The 24,370-nt window shown below is 42.0% G+C and overlaps 1 protein-coding gene across 5 annotated transcripts; it reads left to right on the plus strand.

Moving 5' to 3' along the window:
- The first annotated feature begins 14,336 nt into the window (after positions 1-14,336).
- b4galt4 (UDP-Gal:betaGlcNAc beta 1,4- galactosyltransferase, polypeptide 4) lies at positions 14,337-24,152 on the plus strand. Of its 5 annotated transcripts, none has more exons than XM_046317757.1 (8): positions 14,337-14,706; positions 15,750-15,853; positions 15,962-16,351; positions 19,625-19,857; positions 20,071-20,258; positions 22,100-22,222; positions 22,327-22,431; positions 22,532-24,152. In XM_046317757.1, the coding sequence occupies exons 3-8, from the start codon at positions 16,069-16,071 to the stop codon at positions 22,665-22,667; spliced, it is 1,068 nt and encodes a 355-aa protein (XP_046173713.1). In that variant the 5' UTR covers positions 14,337-14,706; positions 15,750-15,853; positions 15,962-16,068; the 3' UTR covers positions 22,668-24,152. The 5 variants fall into 5 exon arrangements, with proteins under 5 accessions (XP_046173713.1, XP_046173712.1, XP_046173711.1 ...); XM_046317756.1 differs by having other exon boundaries at positions 14,337-14,691; XM_046317755.1 differs by having other exon boundaries at positions 15,750-16,351.
- The last annotated feature ends 218 nt before the right edge of the window (positions 24,153-24,370 follow it).

Raw genomic sequence — 24,370 nt, forward strand, 5'->3', positions numbered from 1 at the left:
TATTATATACCACCAACTAACACCTAAATACCGCTATTATATACCACCAACTAACCCCAATAAACCACTATTATATACCACCAACTATCACCTATATACCACTGTTATATACCACCAACTAAAACCTATATATCACTATTATATACCACCAACTAAAACCTATATATCACTATTATATACCACCAACTAACACCTAAATACCACTGTTATATACCACCAACTAAAACCTATATATCACTATTATATACCACCAACTAACTCCTAAATACCGCTATTATATACCACCAACTAACACCAATAAACCACTATTATATACCACCAACTAACACCTATAGACCACCTACTAACACCTATATACCACTGTTATATACCACCAACTAAAACCTATATATCACTATTATATACCACCAACTAACACCTAAATGCCGCTATTATATACCACCAACTAACACCAATAAACCACTATTATATACCACCAACCAGCAAATGTATACCAATATTATATACAACTATAATACACCAACTAACACCTATATACCACTATTATATACCACCAACTAACACCAATAAACCACTATTATATACCACCAACCAGCAAATGTATACCAATATTATATACAACTATAATACACCAACTAACACCTATATACCACTATTATATACCACTAACTAACACCTATATACCACTAACCAGCAAATATATACTAATATTATATACAACTATAATACACCACCAACTAACACCTATATACCACTATTATATACCACCAACTATCACCTATATACCACTATTATATACCTCCAACTAACACCTATATATCACTATGATATACCACTATTATATACCACCAACTAACACCGATATACCACTATTATATACCTCCAACTAACACCTATATACCACTATTATATACCTCCAACTAACACCTATATATCACTATGATATACCACTATTATATACCACCAACTAACACCGATATACCACTATTATATACCTCCAACTAACACCTATATACCACTATTAAATACCACCAATTAACACCTATATAAAACTATTACAATCAACTAACTAACACCTATATACCACTACTATATACCACCAAATAACACCTATATACCACTATTAGAAACCACCAACTAACACCTAAAAACTGCTTTTATATACCACCAACTAACACCTATATAAAACTATTATATACCACAAACTAACACCTATATACCACCAACTAATACCTATATACCACTATTAAATACCACTACTATATACCACCAACTAACACATATATACCAATATTATATACAACTATAATATAACACCAACTAACACCTATATACCACTATTATATACCACCAACTAACACCAACTAACACCAACATACAACTATTATACACCACCAACTAACACCTATATATAACTATTATACAGCACCAACTAACACCTGCATTCCACACTTATATATTACTATTATATACCACCAACTAACACCAATATACCACTATTATATACAACCAACTAACACTTACATACCACTATTATATACCACCAACAAACACCTACATACCACTATTATATCCCACCAACTAACAACTACATACCACCATTATATAACACCAACTAACACCTACATACCACTTATATACCACAAACTAACACCTATATACCACCATTAGATACCACCAACTAACACCTATATACCACAATTGTGTACCACTATTATATACCACCAAATAACACCTATATACCACTATTATATACCACCAACTAACACCCATATACCACTATTAGAAACCACCAACTAACACCTATGTACCACTATTATATACCACCAACTAACACCTACATACCACTATTATATACCACCATCTAAAACCTAAAAACTGTTATTATATACAACCAACTAACACCTATATACAGCTATTATATACCACCAGCTAACACCTTTAAACCACTATTATATTCCACCAACTAACACCTACATACCACTATTATATAGCACCAACTAACACCCGCATTCCACAATTATATACCACTATGATATACCACCAACTAACACATATATACCACTATTATATACCACCAATTAACACCTACATACCACATATATACCACCAACTAACAGCTATATACCACCATTAGATACCACCAATGTAACGACGTTTGTCTGTTGTAAGAAGAGAGTCAGACCGAAATGCAGCCTGTAGGTTACTCATGACTTTAATGAATGAAAAGGTACATGAAATAACTGAATTACGAAAACAACAAACGAAACGTGAAACTAATTACAGCCTATCTGGTGACTACTACACAGAGACAGGTACAAACACCCACAAAATACAAAGCGAACTCAGGCTACCTAAATACGGTTCCCAATCCGAGACAACGAGAATCACCTGACTCCAATTGAGAATCGCCTCAGGCAGCCAAGCCTAACTAGACACACCCCTAATCATACACAATCCCAATTAATACAAACCCCAATACGAAACACAACATATAAACCCATGTCACACCCTGGCCTACCCAAACATATACCAAAAACACAAAATACAATGACCAAGGCGTGACAACCAACTAACACCTATATACCACAATTATATACCACTATTAGATACCACCAACTAACACCTTTATACCACTATTACATACCGCCAACTAACACCTACATACCACTATGATATACCACCAACTAACACCTATATACCACTATTATATACAACCAAATTACACCTACAAACCACTATTATATAACACCAACTATTGTATGTTCCTAAGACCTTTTTCACCTGGAAATAAGTATTAATAACTAAATAGAACAATAACCGTGTAAAGTCAGAGCAGACCTGTATGCCCTTTAAAACAGTATCTTAGTTACTGTATACATAAAACATAAATACAACTTTCAGTCTTCTTCGTGAGTTTGTAAATAATTTAGGCCTTCTGGTCATACAAGAACAAACTAATAAATTGAGGAACCTGAGTATTCCGAAAAATAGTCACCTGATGCATGATAGGTAACATTAATCAATACAAGGAAAATGACAATACCATGGCCGAAACCATCAATATGTTCCTTCTGGTGAGATTCTAGGGAGGAATATGGATTTCTGGACTGTTGATGAAGCCTCGTCCTCCGACGAAGTAAGCAGCCTTTCCCTCATTTCGTGCTTTCTTGGTCGTGGGCCACAACTTGTTCCTTCTTTCTATGTCCTCTGGGCTGAGATGCTCTGCGAAACACATACCATGGCTCTGAAGGAAGGGGTTCTTCCAAGCAGCTTTCCAGACAGCATCCCGGTAGAATCTGGCAGTGAAGAGGCTGGTGATACCCCTTGGTCTTGAATCGTTTTGCTAATGCTTCTTGCCGAGGTGATGCACAACATCGATGGTATCACCAACTTTGTTCTTCTCTGCAGGCATAACTTCTTGGCAGATGCGGATAGCCTCTCCTCGCACATCCTCATTCTCCACCTCTGGCACACCTTATAGGTGCGCTCGCGTCGCGTGCGCAAGAGTTGCAAAATACATTTAGAAATCTATGTTATTCAATTATTGCACCCACACAGGCTGGCGCGCATCGACATTGCCAAGGGCTAAAGTAGAACTCCTTTCTATTTCTGACACAGATCGCGCTGCAAGTCCTGCCTCTCCCATCTCCTCATTGGTTTATAGAAGCAGGTACCCACGTACCCTCTACTCATTGTGTCAGGTTCGGACCTTAGTTCCTTCTTTATGTCTTTATTTTAGTTGGTCAGGGCTTGAGTTGGGGTGGGCATACTATAGTGTTTTTCTATGTTTTGTTCTGTTGTTATATTTCTGTGTTTGGCCTAGTATGGTTCTCAACCAGAGGCAGGTGTCAGTCGTTGTCTCTGATTGGGAGCCATATTTAGGTAGCCTGTTTTCTATTGTGTTTTGTGGGTGGTTGTATCCTGTGTTAGCGTTTTAACCATACGGGACTGTTTCGGTTGTTTGTTTGTACTTTTGTTATTTTGTTTAGTGTTCTGTTGATTTATTAAATATATCTTTATGGACACTTACCACGCAGCACATTGGTCTGATCCTTGCTACTCCTCCTCTGAAGAAGAGGAATTCCGTTACAGAACCACCCACCACTCAAGGACCAAGCAGCGTGGTAACGAACAGCATCAGAAATCTCGGGACTCATGGACATGGGAGGAGATTCTGGATGGCAAGGGACCGTGGGCACAGGCTGTTGAATATCACCGCCCCAAGGTAGAGCTGGAGGCAGCGAAAGCTGAGAGAGGGGGCACACGGGGAGTGTGGCTAAGTCAGGTAGGAGACCTGCGCCAACTCCCCGTGCTTACCGTGGAGAGAGTGGACTGGGCAGGCACTGTGTTATGCCGTGAGGTGCACGGTGTCCCCGGTGAGCAGGCATAGCCCAGTGTGTTACAGTGCAGCGCCTCGTATCAGCCGGGATAGAGTGGGCATCGAGCCAGGTGCCATGAAGCCGGCTCAGCGCATATGGTCTCCAGTGCGTCTCCTTGGGCCGGGGTACATGGCACCAGCCCTACGCATGGTGTCCCCGGTTCACCAGCACAGCCCAGTGCGGTCTTTTCCACCTCGCCACACTGGCCTGGCTACAGGGAGTATCCAACCAGGTAGGGTTGTGCAGGCTCAGTGCTCGAGGCCTCCACGGTCCGGTCTATCCGTTGCTCCAGAGCCGCCACCCGGTAAATGCCCACCCAGACCCTAATAGATTCAGGTTTTGCGCACCATTGGTTCCTTTTTTATGTCTTTATTTTAGTTGGGCAAGGCGGGCATTGGTGGGCATTCCATGTTGTTTTTCTATGTTTTGTTCTGTTATATTTCTATGTGTTTGGCTTAGTATGGTTCTCAATCAGAGGCAGGTGTCAGTCGTTGTCTCTGATTGGGAGCCATATTTAGGTAGCCTGTTTTCTATTGTGTTTTGTGGGTGGTTGTATCCTGTCTTAGTGTTTTCAACATACGAGACTGTTTCAGTTGTTTGTTTTTATTTGAATTTAATTCAATTTTAATTTTACCACTTTTTTTCCCCAATTTCATGGTCTCCAATTGTTATAGTAGCTACTATCTTGTCTCATCGCTACAACTCCCGTATGGGCTCGGGAGAGACGAAGGTTGAAAGTCCTCCGATACACAACCAAGCCGCACTGCTTCTTAACACAGCGCGCATCCAACCCGGAAGCCAGCTGCACCAATGTGTCGGAGGAATCACTGTGCACCTGGCAACCTTGATTAGCGCGCACTGCGCCCGGCCCGCCACAGGAGTCGCTGGTGCACGATGAGACAAGGACATCCCTACCGACCAATCCCTCCCTAACCCGGACGACGCTAGGCCAATTGTGCGTAGCCCCACGGACCTCCCGGTCTATCGGCCGGTTACGACAGAGCCTGGGCGCCACCCTGGCCACCCGGGAGGCCCTAGAAGTTTGTTTTTACTTTTGTTCAGTGTTCTGTTGATTTATTAAATATATCATTATGGACACTTACCACGCTGCACATTGGTCTGACCCTTGCTACTCCTCTTCTGAAGAAGAGGAATTCCGTTACACATTGGTTATACCCACATGGGTGATTGAAAGATGAACTGTGTTGCCGGTAGGTGTAGTAATACTATGAAAGTTTAGATGCCAATCACCATATAAGTTCAAAGATGAAAAATCCTGGAAGGAGGAGAGCTGACTAGAAACGATTCGGTTGACCGTTTTATGTGTGGAGTGTTATGTTTGTTCCTTATATAATAACAAACCGGGGTTTAGGTTTAACTACTTTTAATGAACATATACTTCAGCTAGAAAACTCCATGTTTAGCCATGCAAGGCATTCTTTAATAATCCGCCTCCCAAATAGCCTGCTGGGTAACGTAGTTTAAATGTTTGAACACAAAACAACACATTTTCTTTCTTTTAAAAGAAAACTACTTTTCTATGTAACTACACGTGTTTACTCAACCTGCATAACATGCCATTTTCAATAACACACATTTCTTTCCCCAATTTTTTTTCTTTAAAAATAAATATTTTTGTAAAACTAAATAGTCTGTCCAACAGTTCCGATTTCTTTTCACATAAACCAAACATTCAGTCCATGTGCCCCCTTTTTTAAATATTTTTTTTAGCAATTCTCAATAAGCCTTTCAGGGGCTCTGACAGTCCTTTTTGGTCGTTCTGCCGAAGTGCTTCCTGAAACAGTTGGACAGCGTTCATTGTCAGTGTTCTGACTGAATTGTCCATTTCTAAAGGCATTTGACGCTTCAGCAGTATCCTCCTGATGATCCTCAGTCCTGTGAGTGAATGGCTGAAGCCTTAGATCCACTCTGTTTCGTCTCAGTTGTGATCCATGCTCCGTTTGGATCTCATAGGATCGTGGTGCAACTTCTCTCTGCACACACCCTTGCTGCATCCAGATTCCTGTAGTGATACCTCGGAGTCGTACATGATCTCCATGTTTCAGTTCAGGTAAGTGTCTTGCAATTTTGTCGCGTCGCTGTTTTTTTTGTCTTTCTGTTTTTCCTTTGCGAGTTTCTGAGCACCTCTGGGTGTTAGCAAGTCCTCATGGATGGAAGGTTGGTTCTGATGGAAGGTTGGTTCTGATGGAAGGTTGGTTCTCATGGAAGGTTGGTTCTGATGCGACGTCCCATCAACATTTGTGCAGGTGAAAGTCCGTTCTGCAGCGGTGCGCTGCGGTAGATCATCAGATTTTTTAGGAAATCCTCCTTTCCATCGTGTGCATTTTTCATCAGACCTTTGACAATTTTGACTGAACTCTCTGCTAAGCTGTTGGACCTTGGGTAGTTGGGGCTGGAGGTGTTGTGTCAGAATCCCGTTAGCGAACGATCGGAAGTCATAACTTAAACTGCGGGCCATTGTCCGAGTACAGTTCAGACGTAACCCCATGTCTTACAAAGACTGATTTCAGGTAGGTGATTACAGCTTTGCTGGAGGTCGTTGGCAGTGTTGCTACTTCACAGTAGTTTGAGTAGTAGTCAGTAACAACAATGTGACTTTTGCCATTGCAGTCAAAAAGGTCAACTCCAACTTTGTAGTTGGGTCTGTTGGGTACTGGATGAGGCATTAGCGGCTCTGCTTGCTGCTTTGGCATGTAGATCAAACACAGTTCACATGAAGCAGTGGTCTGGCTGATTTCCTGGTTCATTCTTGGCCAGTACATTGCTTCTCGTGCTCGTCGTTTGCATTTTTCATCACCCAAGTGGCCCTTGTGTATTTTCTGTAGCATTTATTTGCGTAGTGTCATGGGAATGACAATCTTGTTGCCTTTGAACACTGTGTCATCCACAACGGTGAGCTCTGCTCTGCACATCCAGTAATCCTGTATTCTCCGTGGACAGTTGTTTTTCTGCGCAGGCCATCCTATCAGTGTTGTTTCTTTCAACTCTGTTTGGTCAGCTGCAGTCTCTCTTTTGATCTGCTCCATTCTCTCAGAAGACACAGGAAGTGATGCTATGATCATGTCGACATAGGCCTGAAACTCAGTGTTTTTCTGTGTGTCGAAGCTCTCCTTCTTGTCGACTGCTCGAGAAAGAGTGTTGGCAGCGAACATGAACTTTCCCGGGGTATAGATCATCTTCACATCATACTTTTGCAGTCTGATCAACATTCTCTGGATTCTCAATGGACAATCATTCAGTGGCATACACATGATTGACACCAATGGTTTGTGGTCAGTTTCTACTTCGAAGTCTTGTCCGTAGACATATTGGTGAAACCTTATGTATGTGCTTGCCAGTAGTTCTTTCTCTATTTGTGCATACCTTGTCTCTGCGCCTGTCAAGGCTCTGGACGCATATGCGACAGGTTGCCATGTGTCGTCATGCTGTTGCAGAAGGACTGCTCCCAGGTCAAACTGTGACGCATCTGCAGAAAATCCTTGTGCTTTTCTCTGGATCATACAACCTGAGCACTGACTCTTCTGTGATTGTCTTCTTTAGGTTTTATAAGCAGTTTTCCTGTTCATGGGACCATTCCCATTCATCTTTCTGTTCCAGAAGACATCTGAGTGGAGTGGACTGTACTGACAGTTGAGGTATGAACTTTGCAAGGTAGGTGATCATGCCCATGAAGCGTCTCGCATCGTCCTTGTTTTTCGGGCGCTCAATGTTGTTGATGGCTGATGTTTTCCTCGGGTCTGATTTGACTCCGTCCTCAGAAAGTACATCTCCCTCGAAGGTAAGTGTTTTCACACCAAACTCGCATTTGTCCTTGTTTAGTTTTAGGTTCACTTTCCGTGTCTGGTCCAGCACTTGTCTCCCTCTCGCATCGTGCACTTCTTTTGTGGACCTCCAGTTAATGATGTCATCCATCATAGTCTCCACTCCGGTTTGGAGCGAGTGGTCGCATCGGCGCTTGCTCCCGCAGGTAGTATAACTTTTTACATTTCATTTCATTATATTTCATTATAGCACAACGGTTTGATTTGTCTAATCTTAGCAATTTCTTCTCAGCTAGCTACATAGCCGTCTTTGTATCAAAGATAATTGCGTAATTATCGTATTTCGCCGTCCTAACGTAGTCTTCACTAGCCAGCTAGCTAACGTCCACTGATTAGCTGCACTGGGAAAACTATTACACTCAACTGAACGACTTGATCAGTGTAGTGTTAGCTAGCTACATAGCTGTCTTTGCTGTCTTCGTATCTTCGTTCCAAGATAATTGTGTTGTTTAGGTTTAGAGTGTGTAGTCTTAGAGTGATTATCTTAATTTACCGAGGTTAGCTAGCCAGCTATTTGTCGTCCTTAACGTAGGAGACTCTGCTAGCTAGCCAACAGCTAGCCAACGCTAGCCAACGTCTTCTGAATAGGACTCAACAACCCGGTCGCATTCACAGGTAGTATCACATTTTCATTTCATTTCATTACAGTACAACGGTTTGATTTGTTTGATCGTAGCTAGCTACATAGCTAGCTACATAGCCGTCTTTGTATCAAAGATAATTGTGTAGTCTAGAGCGATTTTCTAGGTTAGCTAGCCAGCTATTGTCGTTCTTTTAACGCAACGTAACGTAAACCACACTACTAGCTAGCCAGCTAGCCCCCGAATAGCAGCACTGTAGAAACTATTACACTCAACGGAACGACTTGATTAGTGTAGTGTCAACAACGCACCCACTGCCAGCTAGCCTACTTCAGCAGTACTGTATCATTTTAATCATTTTAGTCAATAAGATTCTTGCTACGTAGCTTAACTTTCTGAACATTCGAGACGTGTAGTCCACTTGTCATTCCAATCTCCTTTGCATTAGCGTAGCCTCTTCTGTAGCCTGTTAACTATGTGTCTGTTTATCCCTGTTCTCTCCTCTCTGCACAGACCATACAAACGCTCCACACCGCGTGGCCGCGGCCACCCTAATCTGGTGGTCCCAGCGCGCACGACCCACGTGGAGTTCCAGGTCTCCGGTAGCCTCTGGAATTGCCGATCTGCGGTCAACAAGGCAGAGTTCATCTCAGCCTACTCCCTCCAGTCCCTCGACTTCTTGGCACTAACGGAAACATGGATCACCACAGACAACACTGCTACTCCTACTGCTCTCTCTTCGTCCGCCCACGTGTTCTTGCACACCCCGAGAGCTTCTGGTCAGCGGGGTGGTGGCACCGGGATCCTCATCTCTCCCAAGTGGTCATTCTCTCTTTCTCCCCTTACCCATCTGTCTATCGCCTCCTTTGAATTCCATGCTGTCACAGTTACCAGCCCTTTCAAGCTTAACATCTTTATCATTTATCGCCCTCCAGGTTCCCTCGGAGAGTTCATCAATGAGCTTGATGCCTTGATAAGCTCCTTTCCTGAGGACGGCTCACCTCTCACAGTTCTGGGCGACTTTAACCTCCCCACGTCTACCTTTGACTCATTCCTCTCTGCCTCCTTCTTTCCACTCCTCTCCTCTTTTGACCTCACCCTCTCACCCTCCCCCCTACTCACAAATCAGGCAATACGCTCGACCTCATCTTTACTAGATGCTGTTCTTCCACTAACCTCATTGCAACTCCCCTCCAAGTCTCCGACCACTACCTTGTATCCTTTTCCCTCTCGCTCTCATCCAACACCTCCCACACTGCCCCTACTCGGATGGTATCGCGCCGTCCCAACCTTCGCTCTCTCTCCCCCGCTACTCTCTCCTCTTCCATCCTATCATCTCTTCCCTCCGCTCAAACCTTCTCCAACCTATCTCCTGATTCTGCCTCCTCAACCCTCCTCTCCTCCCTCTCTGCATCCTTTGACTCTCTATGTCACCTATCCTCCAGGCCGGCTCGGTCCTCCCCTCCCGCTCCGTGGCTCGATGACTCATTGCGAGCTCACAGAACAGGGCTCCGGACAGCCGAGCGGAAATGGAGGAAAACTCGCCTCCCTGCGGACCTGGCATCCTTTCACTCCCTCCTCTCTACATTTTCCTCCTCTGTCTCTGCTGCTAAAGCCACTTTCTACCACGCTAAATTCCAAGCATCTGCCTCTAACCCTAGGAAGCTCTTTGCCACCTTCTCCTCCCTCCTGAATCCTCCTCCCCCTCCTCCCTCTCTGCAGACGACTTCGTCAACCATTTTGAAAAGAAGGTCGACGACATCCGATCCTCGTTTGCTAAGTCAAACGACACCGCTGGTTCTGCTCACACTGCCCTACCCTGTGCTCTGACCTCTTTCTCCCCTCTCTCTCCAGATGAAATCTCGCGTCTTGTGACGGCCGGCCGCCCAACAACCTGCCCGCTTGACCCTATCCCCTCCCCTCTTCTCCAGACCATTTCCGGAGACCTCCTCCCTTACCTCACCTCGCTCATCAACTCATCACTAACCGCTGGCTACGTCCCTTCCGTCTTCAAGAGAGCGAGAGTTGCACCCCTTCTGAAAAAACCTACACTCGATCCCTCCGATGTCAACAATTACAGACCAGTATCCCTTCTTTCTTTTCTCTCCAAAACTCTTGAACGTGCCGTCCTTGGCCAGCTCTCCCGCTATCTCTCTCTGAATGACCTTCTTGATCCAAATCAGTCAGGTTTCAAGACTAGTCATTCAACTGAGACTGCTCTCCTCTGTATCACGGAGGCGCTCCGCTCCGCACTGCTAAAGCTAACTCTCTCTCCTCTGCTCTCATCCTTCTAGATCTATCGGCTGCCTTCGATACTGTGCGTCCTACCTGACAGGTCGCTCCTACCAGGTGGCGTGGCGAGAATCTGTCTCCTCACCACGCGCTCTCACCACTGGTGTCCCCCAGGGCTCTGTTCTAGGCCCTCTCCTATTCTCGCTATACACCAAGTCACTTGGCTCTGTCATAACCTCACATGGTCTCTCCTATCATTGCTATGCAGACGACACACAACTAATCTTCTCCTTTCCCCCTTCTGACGACCAGGTGGTGAATCGCATCTCTGCATGTCTGGCAGACATATCAGTGTGGATGACGGATCACCACCTCAAGCTGAACCTCGGCAAGACGGAGCTGCTCTTCCTCCCGGGGAAGGACTGCCCGTTCCATGATCTCGCCATCACGGTTGACAACTCCATTGTGTCCTCCTCCCAGAGCGCTAAGAACCTTGGTGTGATCCTGGACAACACCCTGTCGTTCTCAACCAACATCAAGGCGGTGGCCCGTTCCTGTAGGTTCATGCTCTACAACATCCGCAGAGTACGACCCTGCCTCACACAGGAAGCGGCGCAGGTCCTAATCCAGGCACTTGTCATCTCCCGTCTGGATTACTGCAACTCGCTGTTGGCTGGGCTCCCTGCCTGTGCCATTAAACCCCTTCAACTCATCCAGAACGCCGCAGCCCGTCTGGTGTTCAACCTTCCCAAGTTCTCTCACGTCACCCCGCTCCTCCGTTCTCTCCACTGGCTTCCAGTTGAAGCTCGCATCCGCTACAAGACCATGGTGCTTGCCTACGGAGCTGTGAGGGGAACGGCACCTCAGTACCTCCAGGCTCTGATCAGGCCCTACACCCAAACAAGGGCACTGCGTTCATCCACCTCTGGCCTGCTCGCCTCCCTACCACTGAGGAAGTACAGCTCCCGCTCACATTTAGCTTGCGCTCTGGTGGTTTCAGCTGCTCGACACATATTCACTGCTTTATCCAAAGTTAAATCTTGCTCACGCAGCAATCTCTCCTTGAGTCCATTATCAAGTATGCCACAGACTATCCTGTCTTTCACTAGTGAGTCTTTCAGATTTTGAAATTCACACGTTTTGCTCAGTGTGTTCAGCTCAGCCAAATACTGGTCAAGACTGACTCCGTTTCTGAACATGAGAGAAAAACTTGTATCTCTCAAACGTGATGTTCTGGCTTGGTACAAAGTACTCCTAAAATTTAGCCATTAGCACAGTCAATGTCAAGTTTGCCTCGTCTTGCTGAAAGCTATTGTAACTGTCCAATGCATTCTCTCCAATAACATGCAGAAAAATGGAAGCTTTCAATTTGTCATCATCTCCCCCTGCACCACTGGCTGCTAGGTAGATATTGAATCTCTGCTTGTTTCCAATTGTAAGCTAAATTGCCTGTTAACTGCATAGGAGTAGGAGGACTAAGCCTATCCATGACGCAGAACAGGAAGAGTGTCAATTTCTCTTATGTTGCTCATCAACTTGCTCGTCAACAGATTCCAATGCAGCCTCGCTCTCGCTGCTGTCGCTCTCGCTGCTGTCACTCTCGCTGCTGCGGCTTGTTGACCTCGCTCTTGCAAGCTAGCATCTTCGACTACTCACGTCACTTGACTTGTGGTAGAATGTTCCATTTTCGTCACGGAAATTTGCAGAGTTACTTCTCTCTTATCTTTGTCTCGTCATAGCGACTACCAATCTGACACCGTGTTATGTTTGTTCCTTATATAATGACAAACCGGGGCATAGGTTTAACTACTTTTAATGAACACATACTTCAGCTAGAAAACTCCATGTTTAGCCATGCAAGGCGTTCTTTAACCATCCGCCTCCCGCATAGACCTTGTGCATTTCAGGTAAAATAACAACTCAATGTTTATATCCCAGAACAAATTAGCTAGCAACTTCAAGCTAGCTAAATAGGACAAATTAGCTAGCAAGTGCAAGCTAACTAGCTAAATTGACATAAATGTTTAATGCTTTTCGACCTATTCCCAAATTAATGTAATTGGTTTAGTTTTGATATTTTAACCTGCATGTCGTGATCGCGTTTGGCATATGGGGACAATATAAATTTCTGCACAATGGCGCATTTGCGCAGCTGGTTTGGGTTCCGTGTTAGTCTCAGGTTCCATCTTCTTGTGTATTGTTCCAGATCAGTGAGATGTCTATGGTAGACAATGTTATTCTTTTCACACTTTTTTTCAACTTTTGCCACTCTCGTTTTCACATCCTTGATTTCACCACATACAAACTCAGGTCTTTTTCAAGCCTTTGATAAACATGGTGTTCACGCCTGCCATTTCCTCAATGGCTTCAGACCTGGAATTGATTAGTAAGGAGAGGGTAGTCACGATGTCAGAGTTCACGTTGTTTTTTTTTGGAGGGTGGAGGTTTGGACGGAGTAACCGGTAAAGAGGGGAATTTGTCATCTTCAACAGCATTCGAAAGCATGATATTATCCATAGGGCAAGCGTAGTTATGGCAGTTGTCTATAAGCACGTTTCTCTCTTGTTGATTAGCAATAGAACGGCTAGCTTCTTCCTTTCTTTTTTTTGTCACGACTTCGCATGCAGAAATAAATGATCCAATTCTTATTCCAGTCACAGGAAAGTTCTTATCTTGAACAAATAAAAATAGTAATGACTGTAAACTAGTTTTTTTCACAATCTTTCTTAAGTTTGGTGCGGAGCTCGGTAAAAAAAAGCTCTGTTCAAGCCCCGAAAAGTTAGCCAAGCTCGCTAGTTGATGTGCTGATCCCACCTCTGTCACCAATTTGTAACGAACCTGTAAGGCCACTGAAACTCGCACGCCAATTGTTTTTCACATTTTTACTAACTACTAAGGTAATTTAAACATCTGACAACATGCAGCCTTTCTCCACCATGCCAACGTTTTCAGTCAATAAATCAATAAACAGACAGTGGAATTAAGCAATGGGAATGTCACAGAATTCAGAGCGTGCGCAGATTCAACATTTGCAAATTTATTTTTGATTCACAGCAGAATATTCAAACTCGTAAATGGCTTTGTAATAATTCTTACAATTGTCCTTACAAATCTTATTGAATGTATTCAAATGTAAAGTTACAAGTGTGTGATCGTTGTTTAATTTGTCACGCATTATGATATAAACTTGCAAAATTAAATGACACATTTGCCAATTTGACTTGCAACCACGAAATTCAAAATACAAACTCATGTAGTTCTGTCATTATAATCGCATAACCCTTCATGTTCACTTGTGGTGCCGCGTTCAAAACAACTGGGAACTCGGAATTATCTGCCTTCCGACTGGGAAAATCGATTTGAACGGTCATCCAACTCGGAATTACAAATCTCTAGAACCCCGATTTTCCGAAGATAAAATATTTGACCACGTATTTTTCCGAGTTCAAAGTTCTTTGGAACCCGGCATGAGTCTTGAAACTGGTCCAAACGCTCACATCCTCCTTCCACGTAACGATGTTTGCGAAAGTAGTAGCCAGCCAGGATCCAGCCCAAAACAACATCACAACTCGAGGCATCTCACAGGCAAGACATCTTCCTTCTACAAGAAAAACATTTTTTTGTCGTTAAAAACGGCAAATGCTGCGTAAAAACGTAACTTGTATTTTGGTATATAATTTCTACCTTTCTACCAAATATCTGACACAATGGTCGCAGTAGCGGTTCGCTGGCTAGCTAACTAACGTTACAATGCTATTTGCATTGGATAACGATACACTTCACGACCTACTTACTGCTAGCTAGTTAGCTATCTGCTAGCCTCTTGGTTGCATAACACTGCAACCATTTGTCATCTTCTAAAGTATGTGTCACTGTTCAGAGTTTGCAAATCAGGTGAACGTAGTATTTAATTTTGCGTGGTGCTTAATCAACTCTATCCAACTTTGACCAGCCAAAAATATGTCGACACCAATCTAGTCAACGTTAGCTAGCTACTGCCAGTTTGAGTAACATTGAATGTGTAGCAGGCAGCATAAAAAAAACAAATACATTCACTCTGTCACAACAGTTGGGCAGAAGGCTACTAGCTATGTCATGTTTCAATTCCACAACACCTAATAGGTAGCTAGCTAACAAGTTAGCTGCCAATTTGTAAAGTTACCATTTTACATCAACTAGTTATTTTTTGTCATGGGCCTGTTCTTTAGTCATTTTAGCTTGCCTAAACACAGTTTAGATTAGGATTATAGGTATCCCATTTTGGTTATGTGAAGAGAAGGAGAAATAAGAACAACTTGGCAATGTGATGTGTTTTAAGCTAAGCACACACAAAAGCAGTCTACAATTACAGCCTAGGATTACTATCCAGGACATCCATGAATTGTGTGCATTGAAAGACAATGTCTTGAAGCCGTGTCAACAACATGAAACCAAAGAACAAACAGATGTGAGTGAAGAGGAAAAGAGAACTGTTCCACTTCAGTTACTTTTCCTTTTGGGTGGCGGGAGTATATAGATTAAACACCACAGTGAGTGTACAGCCATGGTAAAGTAGCCTACTGTGAATTCTGTTGTCGCATAAGCCTTTGTCACAGGCATTCACTGAAGCCTGGGTGCCGAAGGCTAGTTGTGGCATAATGCCCTGGTGGAATGCTATAAATGCAAGTAGGTAGTGTCGATGAAAATGTAAATATTTCTTAATTCATGTCCAGGTACAACAGGCAGAAGAATTGAGTGACCCACCTTCGTTCACATGGACTGGATTTTCTCTGAATTTAAACTTTGCACCAGTGGAAAATCAACAAAATAATTAAAAGTAGGCCTAATGCTTTTTATTTTTACATTAGTGACAATGATTATGAAACTTCCTCAGAATGTTGTGTCATGGGATGAGTGATCAGGGGTACTGGTGCTCTTTACCCAGTTATTCCTTCTGTGGCTGCTGCAGAGGAGAACTAGATGTCGTAAACCAAGACTGAAGCCTACCACGTTTTGGGGGATTTGACGCTGAACATCTACAACTGAGAAACCATGGGAGTCTGTCCTGCTGTGTCTATGTTTTTCCGCAAGTGCAAGTATATGATACTGTTGCTGCTCTCCGTTTCCGTCTTGGCTTGGTACGCCACTTTTTCCGGTGAAACAGTGAAAGCAATTCAGGGAACCCTTTTGCCAGTGCAAACACTTGCAGATAATACTGAGGTCCTGAGTGGAGGAGAAGGAAACTCGTGGAGATCAGTGACACAGGTCTTCTCCAATCCTCTCCCTGACACCTCACCACCAAAACAAAGCTGTCCTGAGAAATCGCCACTGCTCCGTAAGTACAGACTCCGAGTATCCACAGATGTAATTGTAAGCTTGATACAGGTCTTTCTATAAACTACATACTGATGATGCCATGTTACTGTATAATTCCTTGTAAAGAACGATGATAATGCCACGTTACTATATCATTCCTTTTAAAGAACATTATGTACGGTGTGGCTTAATGTGGAGAGAATAACATTGGTAATCAAGTAAATACTTTAATGTTTTATGTAGGGATTGTGTAACAAGCATTTATTACTCCTTAACACTGCTAGGCTATGGCTCGTTTGGATTATTTTCACATACTGTAGCAATCTGTGATTATCTCATTCCCAGTCTGATGGACCAACATGTCAAATTTGGCCTTCGTTATTCAGTACTGAGAGCCATGAGAATCTCCCGGCACGTAGGCATTGGCTTAATCATCTCCTACAACACTACCCCTAAACAGGCTGACTATACCTCTCGCATCATGTGCGCAAGCATTGCAAAATAAATGTAGAAATCTATATTATTCAATTATTGCACCCACACTGCTCGCGCGCGCCAACGAGCGTCTGTGTTGCCAAGGGCTAAAATAGAACTCCTTTCTATCTATGACGCAGATCTCGCTGCAAGTCCTGCCTCTACCGTCTCCTCATTGGTTTATAGAAGCAGGTACCCATGTGCCATCTCCTCACTCGTTATACCCACGTGGGTGACAAAGACGAACGAGGTCGGTGGCGGTAAATGCACCTAATTTATGATAATTCCCAATTGCAATATAAAGTCAAGAGAAGAAAAAGCCTAGAAGGAGGAGAGAACTAGAAACTATTCGGGTGACCATTTTATGTGTGGATTAATTGTCGGAGTAAAGGACTTTGCATTTCAGGTAAAACAACAACTCAATGTTTATATCCCTGGACAAATTTGCTAGCAACAGCAAGCTAGCTAAATAGGAAAAATTAGCTAGCAAGTGCAAGCTAGCTAAATTGCCATAAATGTTTAATGCTTTTCAACTTGTCCCCAAATTAATGTAATTAGTTCAGAGTTTTTGATATGTTAACCTGCGTGTCGTGATCGCGTTTGGTGTGGGGGGACAATTAAATCATGCACGATGGCGCATGCGCGCAGCCAGTTTGGGTTCCGTGTAACCCTCCCTGTACTCTAGCACACCACAAGCACAGAGCCACGCCTCAGTCGTGTGATTCGCTAAAATTAAATGATGACAAGTACTGTACTAAGTTGTTCACTCCCATATAATTATATGGTCACTCCCATTAAGGCTAAATTTGAGTGGTTGATATCCAAGGCTATATGCACTGTGCGCAATAGCTTGGGGACTCAAAGACTCCGTAATGTTTCGTAGATTGGTGGTATATGAAGCTTTACTGCTTGCTCTGTAATATGAGTAGGATTCTGAATTCAATAACAATTTTCTTACATTAATTTATGAATATTAAAATATATAAAAATTAATTTTGAAAAAATACATGATTATCTCCAATTTGTTGAACAAAAGATACTCTACGGCCATATCAAAGTTCCAGAGTGAGATCTCTGGACTATTTTATACAGAGAAATTGGCATAGTATACAATGTAACCAATCACAGCCCTCCTGTTACTTGTATCATTACTTATCATACAAATCACCAGCATAGGTTGACCATTTTGAATCCATTTTCACATTCACTCTGTTGGTGATGCTTACAAAATGGATCATAACTCTAAAAGTAAGGTGGGTAAGGCCCACATGTCATAAATATGCCAACTTGGATTTGTAAAGATATATTATTATTCTGCTTTTAGATATACATGTCAACAATCCTTCCTCCAAAGGACCATTCTATAGATAAAATATTGTGACAATCCCCCAAATCATTGTCTTTTTTTTGTCCTGGCTTCAAATGGAATCAATCTATAGGCCTACACCTATGGGATGCAGATTGCACAGCATTGCAGTGGGTTTCCATAAACACCAAGTTTGAAGACAGTTTGTGTTTGTCAATGGCCCAAACAAAACAAAAAAGAAAGTAAAAGTGCAATATGTGCCATGTAAAAAAGCTAACTTTTAAGTTCCTTGCTCAGAACATGAGAACATATGAAAGCTGGTGGTTCCTTTTAACATGAGTCTTCAATATTCCCAGTTAAGAAGTTTTAGGTTGTAGTTATTATAGGAGTTATAGGACTATTTATCTCTAAACCATTTGTATTTTATATACCTTTGACTATTGGATGTTCTTATAGACACTTTATTGCCAGCCTAATCTCGGGAGTTCATAGGCTTGAAGTCATAAACAATGCTATGCATCAAGCATTGCTAAGAGCTGCTGGAAAATGCAGTAAAGTGCTGTTTGAATGAATGCTTACGACCTACTGCTGCCTACCACTGCTCAGTCGGACTGCTCTATCAAATCATATACTTAATTACAATAAAACCACACAGAAATACGAGCCTTTGGTCATTAATATGGTCAAATCCGGAAACAATAATTTTGAAAACAAAACGTTTATTCTTTCAGTGAAATACGTAACCGTTCCAAATTTTATCGAACGGGTGGCATCCATAAGTCTAAATATTGCTTTTACGTTGCACAACCTTCAATGTTATGTCATAATTATGTAAAATTCTGGCAAATTAATTACGCTCTTTGTTGGGAAGAAATTGTCTTCACACAGTTCGCAACAAGCCAGACAGCCTAAACTGCTGCATATACCCTGACTCTGCTTGCACTGAATGAGAGAAGTGACACAATTTCCCTAGTTAATTTTGCCTGCTAACATACATTTATTTTAATTACATATGCAGGTTTAAAAATATATACTTGTGTTTTAAGAAAGGCATTGATGTTTATGGTTAGGTACATTTGTGCAAAGATTGTGCTTTTTTTGCAAATGCGCTTTTGTTAAATCACCCGTTTGGCGAAGTTGGAGGCTGTGAATCGATGATAAATTAACAGGCACCGCATTGATTATATGCAACGCAGAACAAGCTAGTTAACCTAGTAATATCATCAACCATGTGTAGTTAACTAGTAATAATGTGAAGATTGTTTTTTTAAAATAAAATAAGTTTAATGCTAGCTAGCAACTTATCTTGGCTCCTTGCAGCCACAAGGTCCTTTTGATGCTGCATTCGCGTAACAGGTGGTCAGTCTGCCATGCCGTCTCCTCGTGGATTGCAATGTAATCAGCCATAATCGGCGTCCAAAAAGGCTGATTACCTATTGTTATGAAAACTTGAAGTTGGCCCTAATTAATCGTCCGTCCTTATTCATTATGCCTACTATTGTCTATCTACAGAAGGAGCCCTAAACCTCACATTTAAGGACTCTCTAACGCTTAAGGAGGTGGAGAGTGAGAACAGTGGAGTGGCTGAGGGCCAATACCAGCCTCCAGACTGCCTCGCCCAGCAGAGTGTGGCTATCCTCATTCCCCATCGTAACCGGGAGAAACACCTCCTCTACCTCCTGCATCACCTGCACCCCTTCCTTCAGAGGCAGCAGCTGCACTACAGCATCTACGTCATTCACCAGGTATTACTCTCATGATGTGTAGTAACAGAAAATGATGTCAGTTCACTCTAAAAATTTGTGAGTGAATTCAAATTTGTATAACCGTTTCATGATGAGTATTTAAATGTTCAACATGTTTCACTTGACTGGAGAATATTGATGGGGGAAAGTGCTGCACTGATTTTGAGCCTGATATGAAATTGGTGTTTGTAGTTGATTTGTTCGTTTTGACAGGCTGGAGAGGTGACGTTTAACCGTGCCAAGCTACTTAATGTTGGGTACTTGGAGGCACTCAAGGACTACGATTGGGATTGCTTCGTTTTTCATGATGTGGATCTGGTTCCAGAGAACGACTACAACCTATACAAGTGTGACCAACAGCCCAAACACTTAGTGGTCGGCAGGAACGCCACAGGGTACAAGTAAGTATCTCAGCTCTCAACTCCTATCCACCTATACAGTGCCTTGCAAAAGTATTCGGCCCCCTTGAACTTTGCGACCTTTTGCCACATTTCAGGCTTCAAACATAAAGATATAAAACTGTATTTTTTTGTGAAGAATCAACAACAAGTGGGACACAATCATGAAGTGGAACGACATTTATTAGATATTCAAACTTTTTTAACAAATCAAAAACTGAAATTGGGCGTGCAAAATTATTCAGCCCTCTTAAGTTAATACTTTGTAGCGCCACCTTTTGCTGCGATTACAGCTGTAAGTCGCTTGGGGTATGTCTCTATCAGTTTTGCACATCGAGAGACTGAAATTTTTTCCCATTCCTCCTTGCAAAACAGCTCGAGCTCAGTGAGGTTGGATGGAGAGCATTTGTGAACAGCAGTTTTCAGTTATTTCCACAGATTCTCGATTGGATTCAGGTCTGGACTTTGACTTGGCCATTCTAACACCTGGATATGTTTATTTTTGAACCATTCCATTGTAGATTTGCTTTATGTTTTGGATCATTGTCTTGTTGGAAGACAAATCTCCGTCCCAGTCTCAGGTCTTTTGCAGACTCCATCCGGTTTTATTCCAGAATGGTCCTGTATTTGGCTCCATCCATCTTCCCATCAATTTTAACCATCTTCCCTGTCCCTGCTGAAGAAAAGCAGGCCCAAACCATGATGCTGCCACCACCATGTTTGACAGTGGGGATGGTGTGTTCAGGGTGATGAGCTGTGTTGCTTTTACGTCAAACATAACGTTTTGCATTGTTGCCAAAAAGTTCAATTTTGGTTTCATCTGACCAGAGCACCTTTTTCCACATGTTTGGTGTGTCTCCCAGGTGGCTTGTGGCAAACTTTAAATTACACTTTTTATGGATATCTTTAAGAAATGGCTTTCTTCTTGCCACTCTTCCATAAAGGCCAGATTTGTGGAATATACGACTGATTGTTGTCCTATGGACAGAGTGTCCCACCTCAGCTGTAGATCTCTGCAGTTCATCCAGAGTGATCATGGGCCTCTTGGCTGCATCTCTGATCAGTCTTCTCCTTGTATGAGCTGAAAGTTTAGAGGGACGGCCAGGTCAGGGGAAATTTGCAGTGGTCTGATACTCCTTCCATTTCAATATTATCACTTGCACAGTGCTCCTTGGGATGTTTAAAGCTTGGGAAATCTTTTTGTATCCAAATCCGGCTTTAAACTTCTTCACAACAGTATCTCGGACCTGCCTGGTGTGTTCCTTGTTCTTCATGATGCTCTCTGCGCTTTTAACGGACCTCTGAGACTATCACAGTGCAGGTGCATTTATACGGAGACTTGATTACACACAGGTGGATTGTATTTATCATCATTAGTCATTTAGGTCAACATTGGATCATTCAGAGATCCTCACTGAACTTCTGGAGAGAGTTTGCTGCACTGAAAGTAAAGGGGCTGAATAATTTTGAACGCCCAATTTTTCAGTTTTTGATTTGTTAAAAAAGTTTGAATATCCAATAAATGTCGTTCCACTTCATGATTGTGTCCCACTTGTTGTTGATTCTTCACAAAAAAATACACTTATATCTTTGTTTGAAGCCTGAAATGTGGCAAAAGGTCGCAAAGTTCAAGGGGGCCGAATACTTTCGCAAGGCACTGTATCTAAAAGCAGGTAAATGTCTATAGCCCATCAAAACAGCATCCATGCTTTTGTATGACAAGTGATGTTGCTGCTATCAATATAAGTATTCATTACCAAGTCCAAACATAAACATTTCGGTTATTAATTGCGTTCTGGGGACAGGTCGGTGATGTCTTGTTTTTTGTCTTTTTGCTGTCGTAGATTGCGATACAAAGGGTACTTTGGAGGGGTGACGGCCATGACGAAGGACCAGTTTCACAAAGTCAACGGCTTTTCCAACACTTACTGGGGATGGGGTGGGGAGGATGATGACCTTCGCATCAGGTGAGACCACTGATAAATGTTGGACCTCTCTGCATATCTCTCATTACATCTTAGTCAATATGGAATGTTATTGATTGATGATTGATTTAATTTGTCTCTGTTAGGGTGGAGCTCCAGAAAATGGAAATTATACGACCCCCCCCTCTCATAGCACGCTATACCATGGTATTTCATAAAAGAGATAGCGGCAATGAAATCAATAAAGACAGGTGAGTCACGGTGGACACATCAATAATAAATATCTTGCTGTATTCTAAATATTATTAGTCGTTGAATTCATCTCATTCTGAAATAATGTCTCCTTCACAGGATGCGTTTGCTAGCACGGACACCTAAAGTCTGGAGAAAGGATGGCCTTAACACCTGCTCCTACAGTACTCTATCAGTTGAGAGGCCACCTCTGTACATTAATGTCACCGTTGACATTGGCGAACCAATGCACTGAGGCTTCAGAGCACCTCTCTTCGTTTACTGCAGTGTGTACAGGATTATTGATCTGGCATGTCCATGCCTACATGTTACTTACCAGAGGGTCGCAAACAGAAGGTTAGTGGCAGTAGCTGTTGACCATAATTCATGTGATCTACTCAGTTTTCACTGTAAACCATTCCAAGCAGGGCATGTAAAATTGCTAGGTCCTCATAATGTAAGCCTGATAGCCCTATACAGTCAAACCTGGTGACCAGGTTATAGGGGTGAGAGTAAGACCAAAATATATATTTTTCTCTACAACAGAGCATTATTTGATTTATCCTAGACTTAAAGGGGCAATCTGCAATTGCTAAAGCAATTTTTGGACTTAGAACCCAACATATATAAGCATATTTTACACCAATGTTTGTAAACATTGTACATGTAAATAAACACTGTATATGATATTTATCCATTGATTCTTGAAGAATGTAACTTTTATAAATGCCTAATGAGCTTAGTTCAACTGTTGTACCCCATCAGAACCCAACATATATAAGCATATTTTACATTTTTTTTGTTGTAAACATTGTACATGTAAGTAAACACTGTATAGCCTCAAAACATGCTTAAAAATATAATTTTGATATCTTGTATGGTCAGTACTTTTCACTGTCGATTTAATTTGAATATTTTGCATTTCTCCAGGCCAGTCACTCAGCTTTTTGCCCAAATTAGTGTCATGTGGCGCTTTATTGTTTCAACTAAGGATTTTCCCGCTAAGATGTGTTGTTACTTGATTGTTTCAACGAGTTATATGCATTCGAATAGAGTATGTTGTCATGTTTTTGATTCTAAAGAATCCTGGGTGTTAGACCTGGATTTGGTCGTTTCTTAAAATCTCTTGTCAAATGGGAACAAAGAATTGCTCTCAATTCATTCCTATTTGATGAATGTAGTAGCTAATATGGGAAACAAGGGACTCATTTACATATATTGATCATTCTCACATGGTTCCATGTTTATGAAAGTATGTTACATTAAGATTAAATTTAATTTTTATGAGATCTTGTTACAATATTACAGTGTAGATGGCTTCATTTTATACACTTATCACAAGTTTGATATTTTGGATCAACATTTTGGATATGCTGATTCAAGATTTGTGAAGTAACTCATACAATATTACACATTTGACGTAAGTATGATGCTTTCTGTTGCCTTAAAGCTGCAATATGTAACTTTTTGGGTGACTTCACCACATTCACGTAGAAATCCCGTCCTTAAAAGTTTAAGTCTTTTACTTTTGGTTTTGTACACCAGCTGAAATTACAATATTTTCAGTTAAGGAAAATATATTTCACACTGGTTTAGATGGTACACTGATTCTCTACACTATACTTTGATTGCATCATTTCAGTTTGAGACTAAACAAATGATTAGAATTTTTGCAAACCGGAAATAGCGGAGTGATTTCTTCATAGTGCATCTTTAAATAAACCTTTTTAATAGACCTAGAGACCTACTTTGTTTCTTATTGCTGATTCATAGTTCCTTGTGGGTTGTCACATTTAGACTGTTATGAACCACACACTCCCTTTATATGTGACACCTTTTTGATAGGCATAAACCATGAATACATTCTATTTTTAAAATGTTATTTAATGAAATAGGACTATTGTGTGTGTTTTATATATATATATACATACATACATATGGATTTTTTTATGGCCTGCT

This window comes from Oncorhynchus gorbuscha, linkage group LG20, assembly GCF_021184085.1.
Source record: "Oncorhynchus gorbuscha isolate QuinsamMale2020 ecotype Even-year linkage group LG20, OgorEven_v1.0, whole genome shotgun sequence".
NCBI classification, from domain to species: Eukaryota; Metazoa; Chordata; class Actinopteri; order Salmoniformes; family Salmonidae; genus Oncorhynchus; species Oncorhynchus gorbuscha.

Excerpts from the sequence above, each read along its gene's own strand:
- b4galt4 (XM_046317755.1), top strand. The coding sequence starts at position 16,069 with ATGGGAGTCTGTCCTGCTGTGTCTATGTTTTTCCGCAAGTGCAAGTAT. Across the intron at positions 19,858-20,070 it reads GCATCTACGTCATTCACCAG|GCTGGAGAGGTGACGTTTAA; the intron begins GTATTACTCTCA and ends TCGTTTTGACAG. Across the intron at positions 20,259-22,099 it reads AGGAACGCCACAGGGTACAA|ATTGCGATACAAAGGGTACT; the intron begins GTAAGTATCTCA and ends TTGCTGTCGTAG.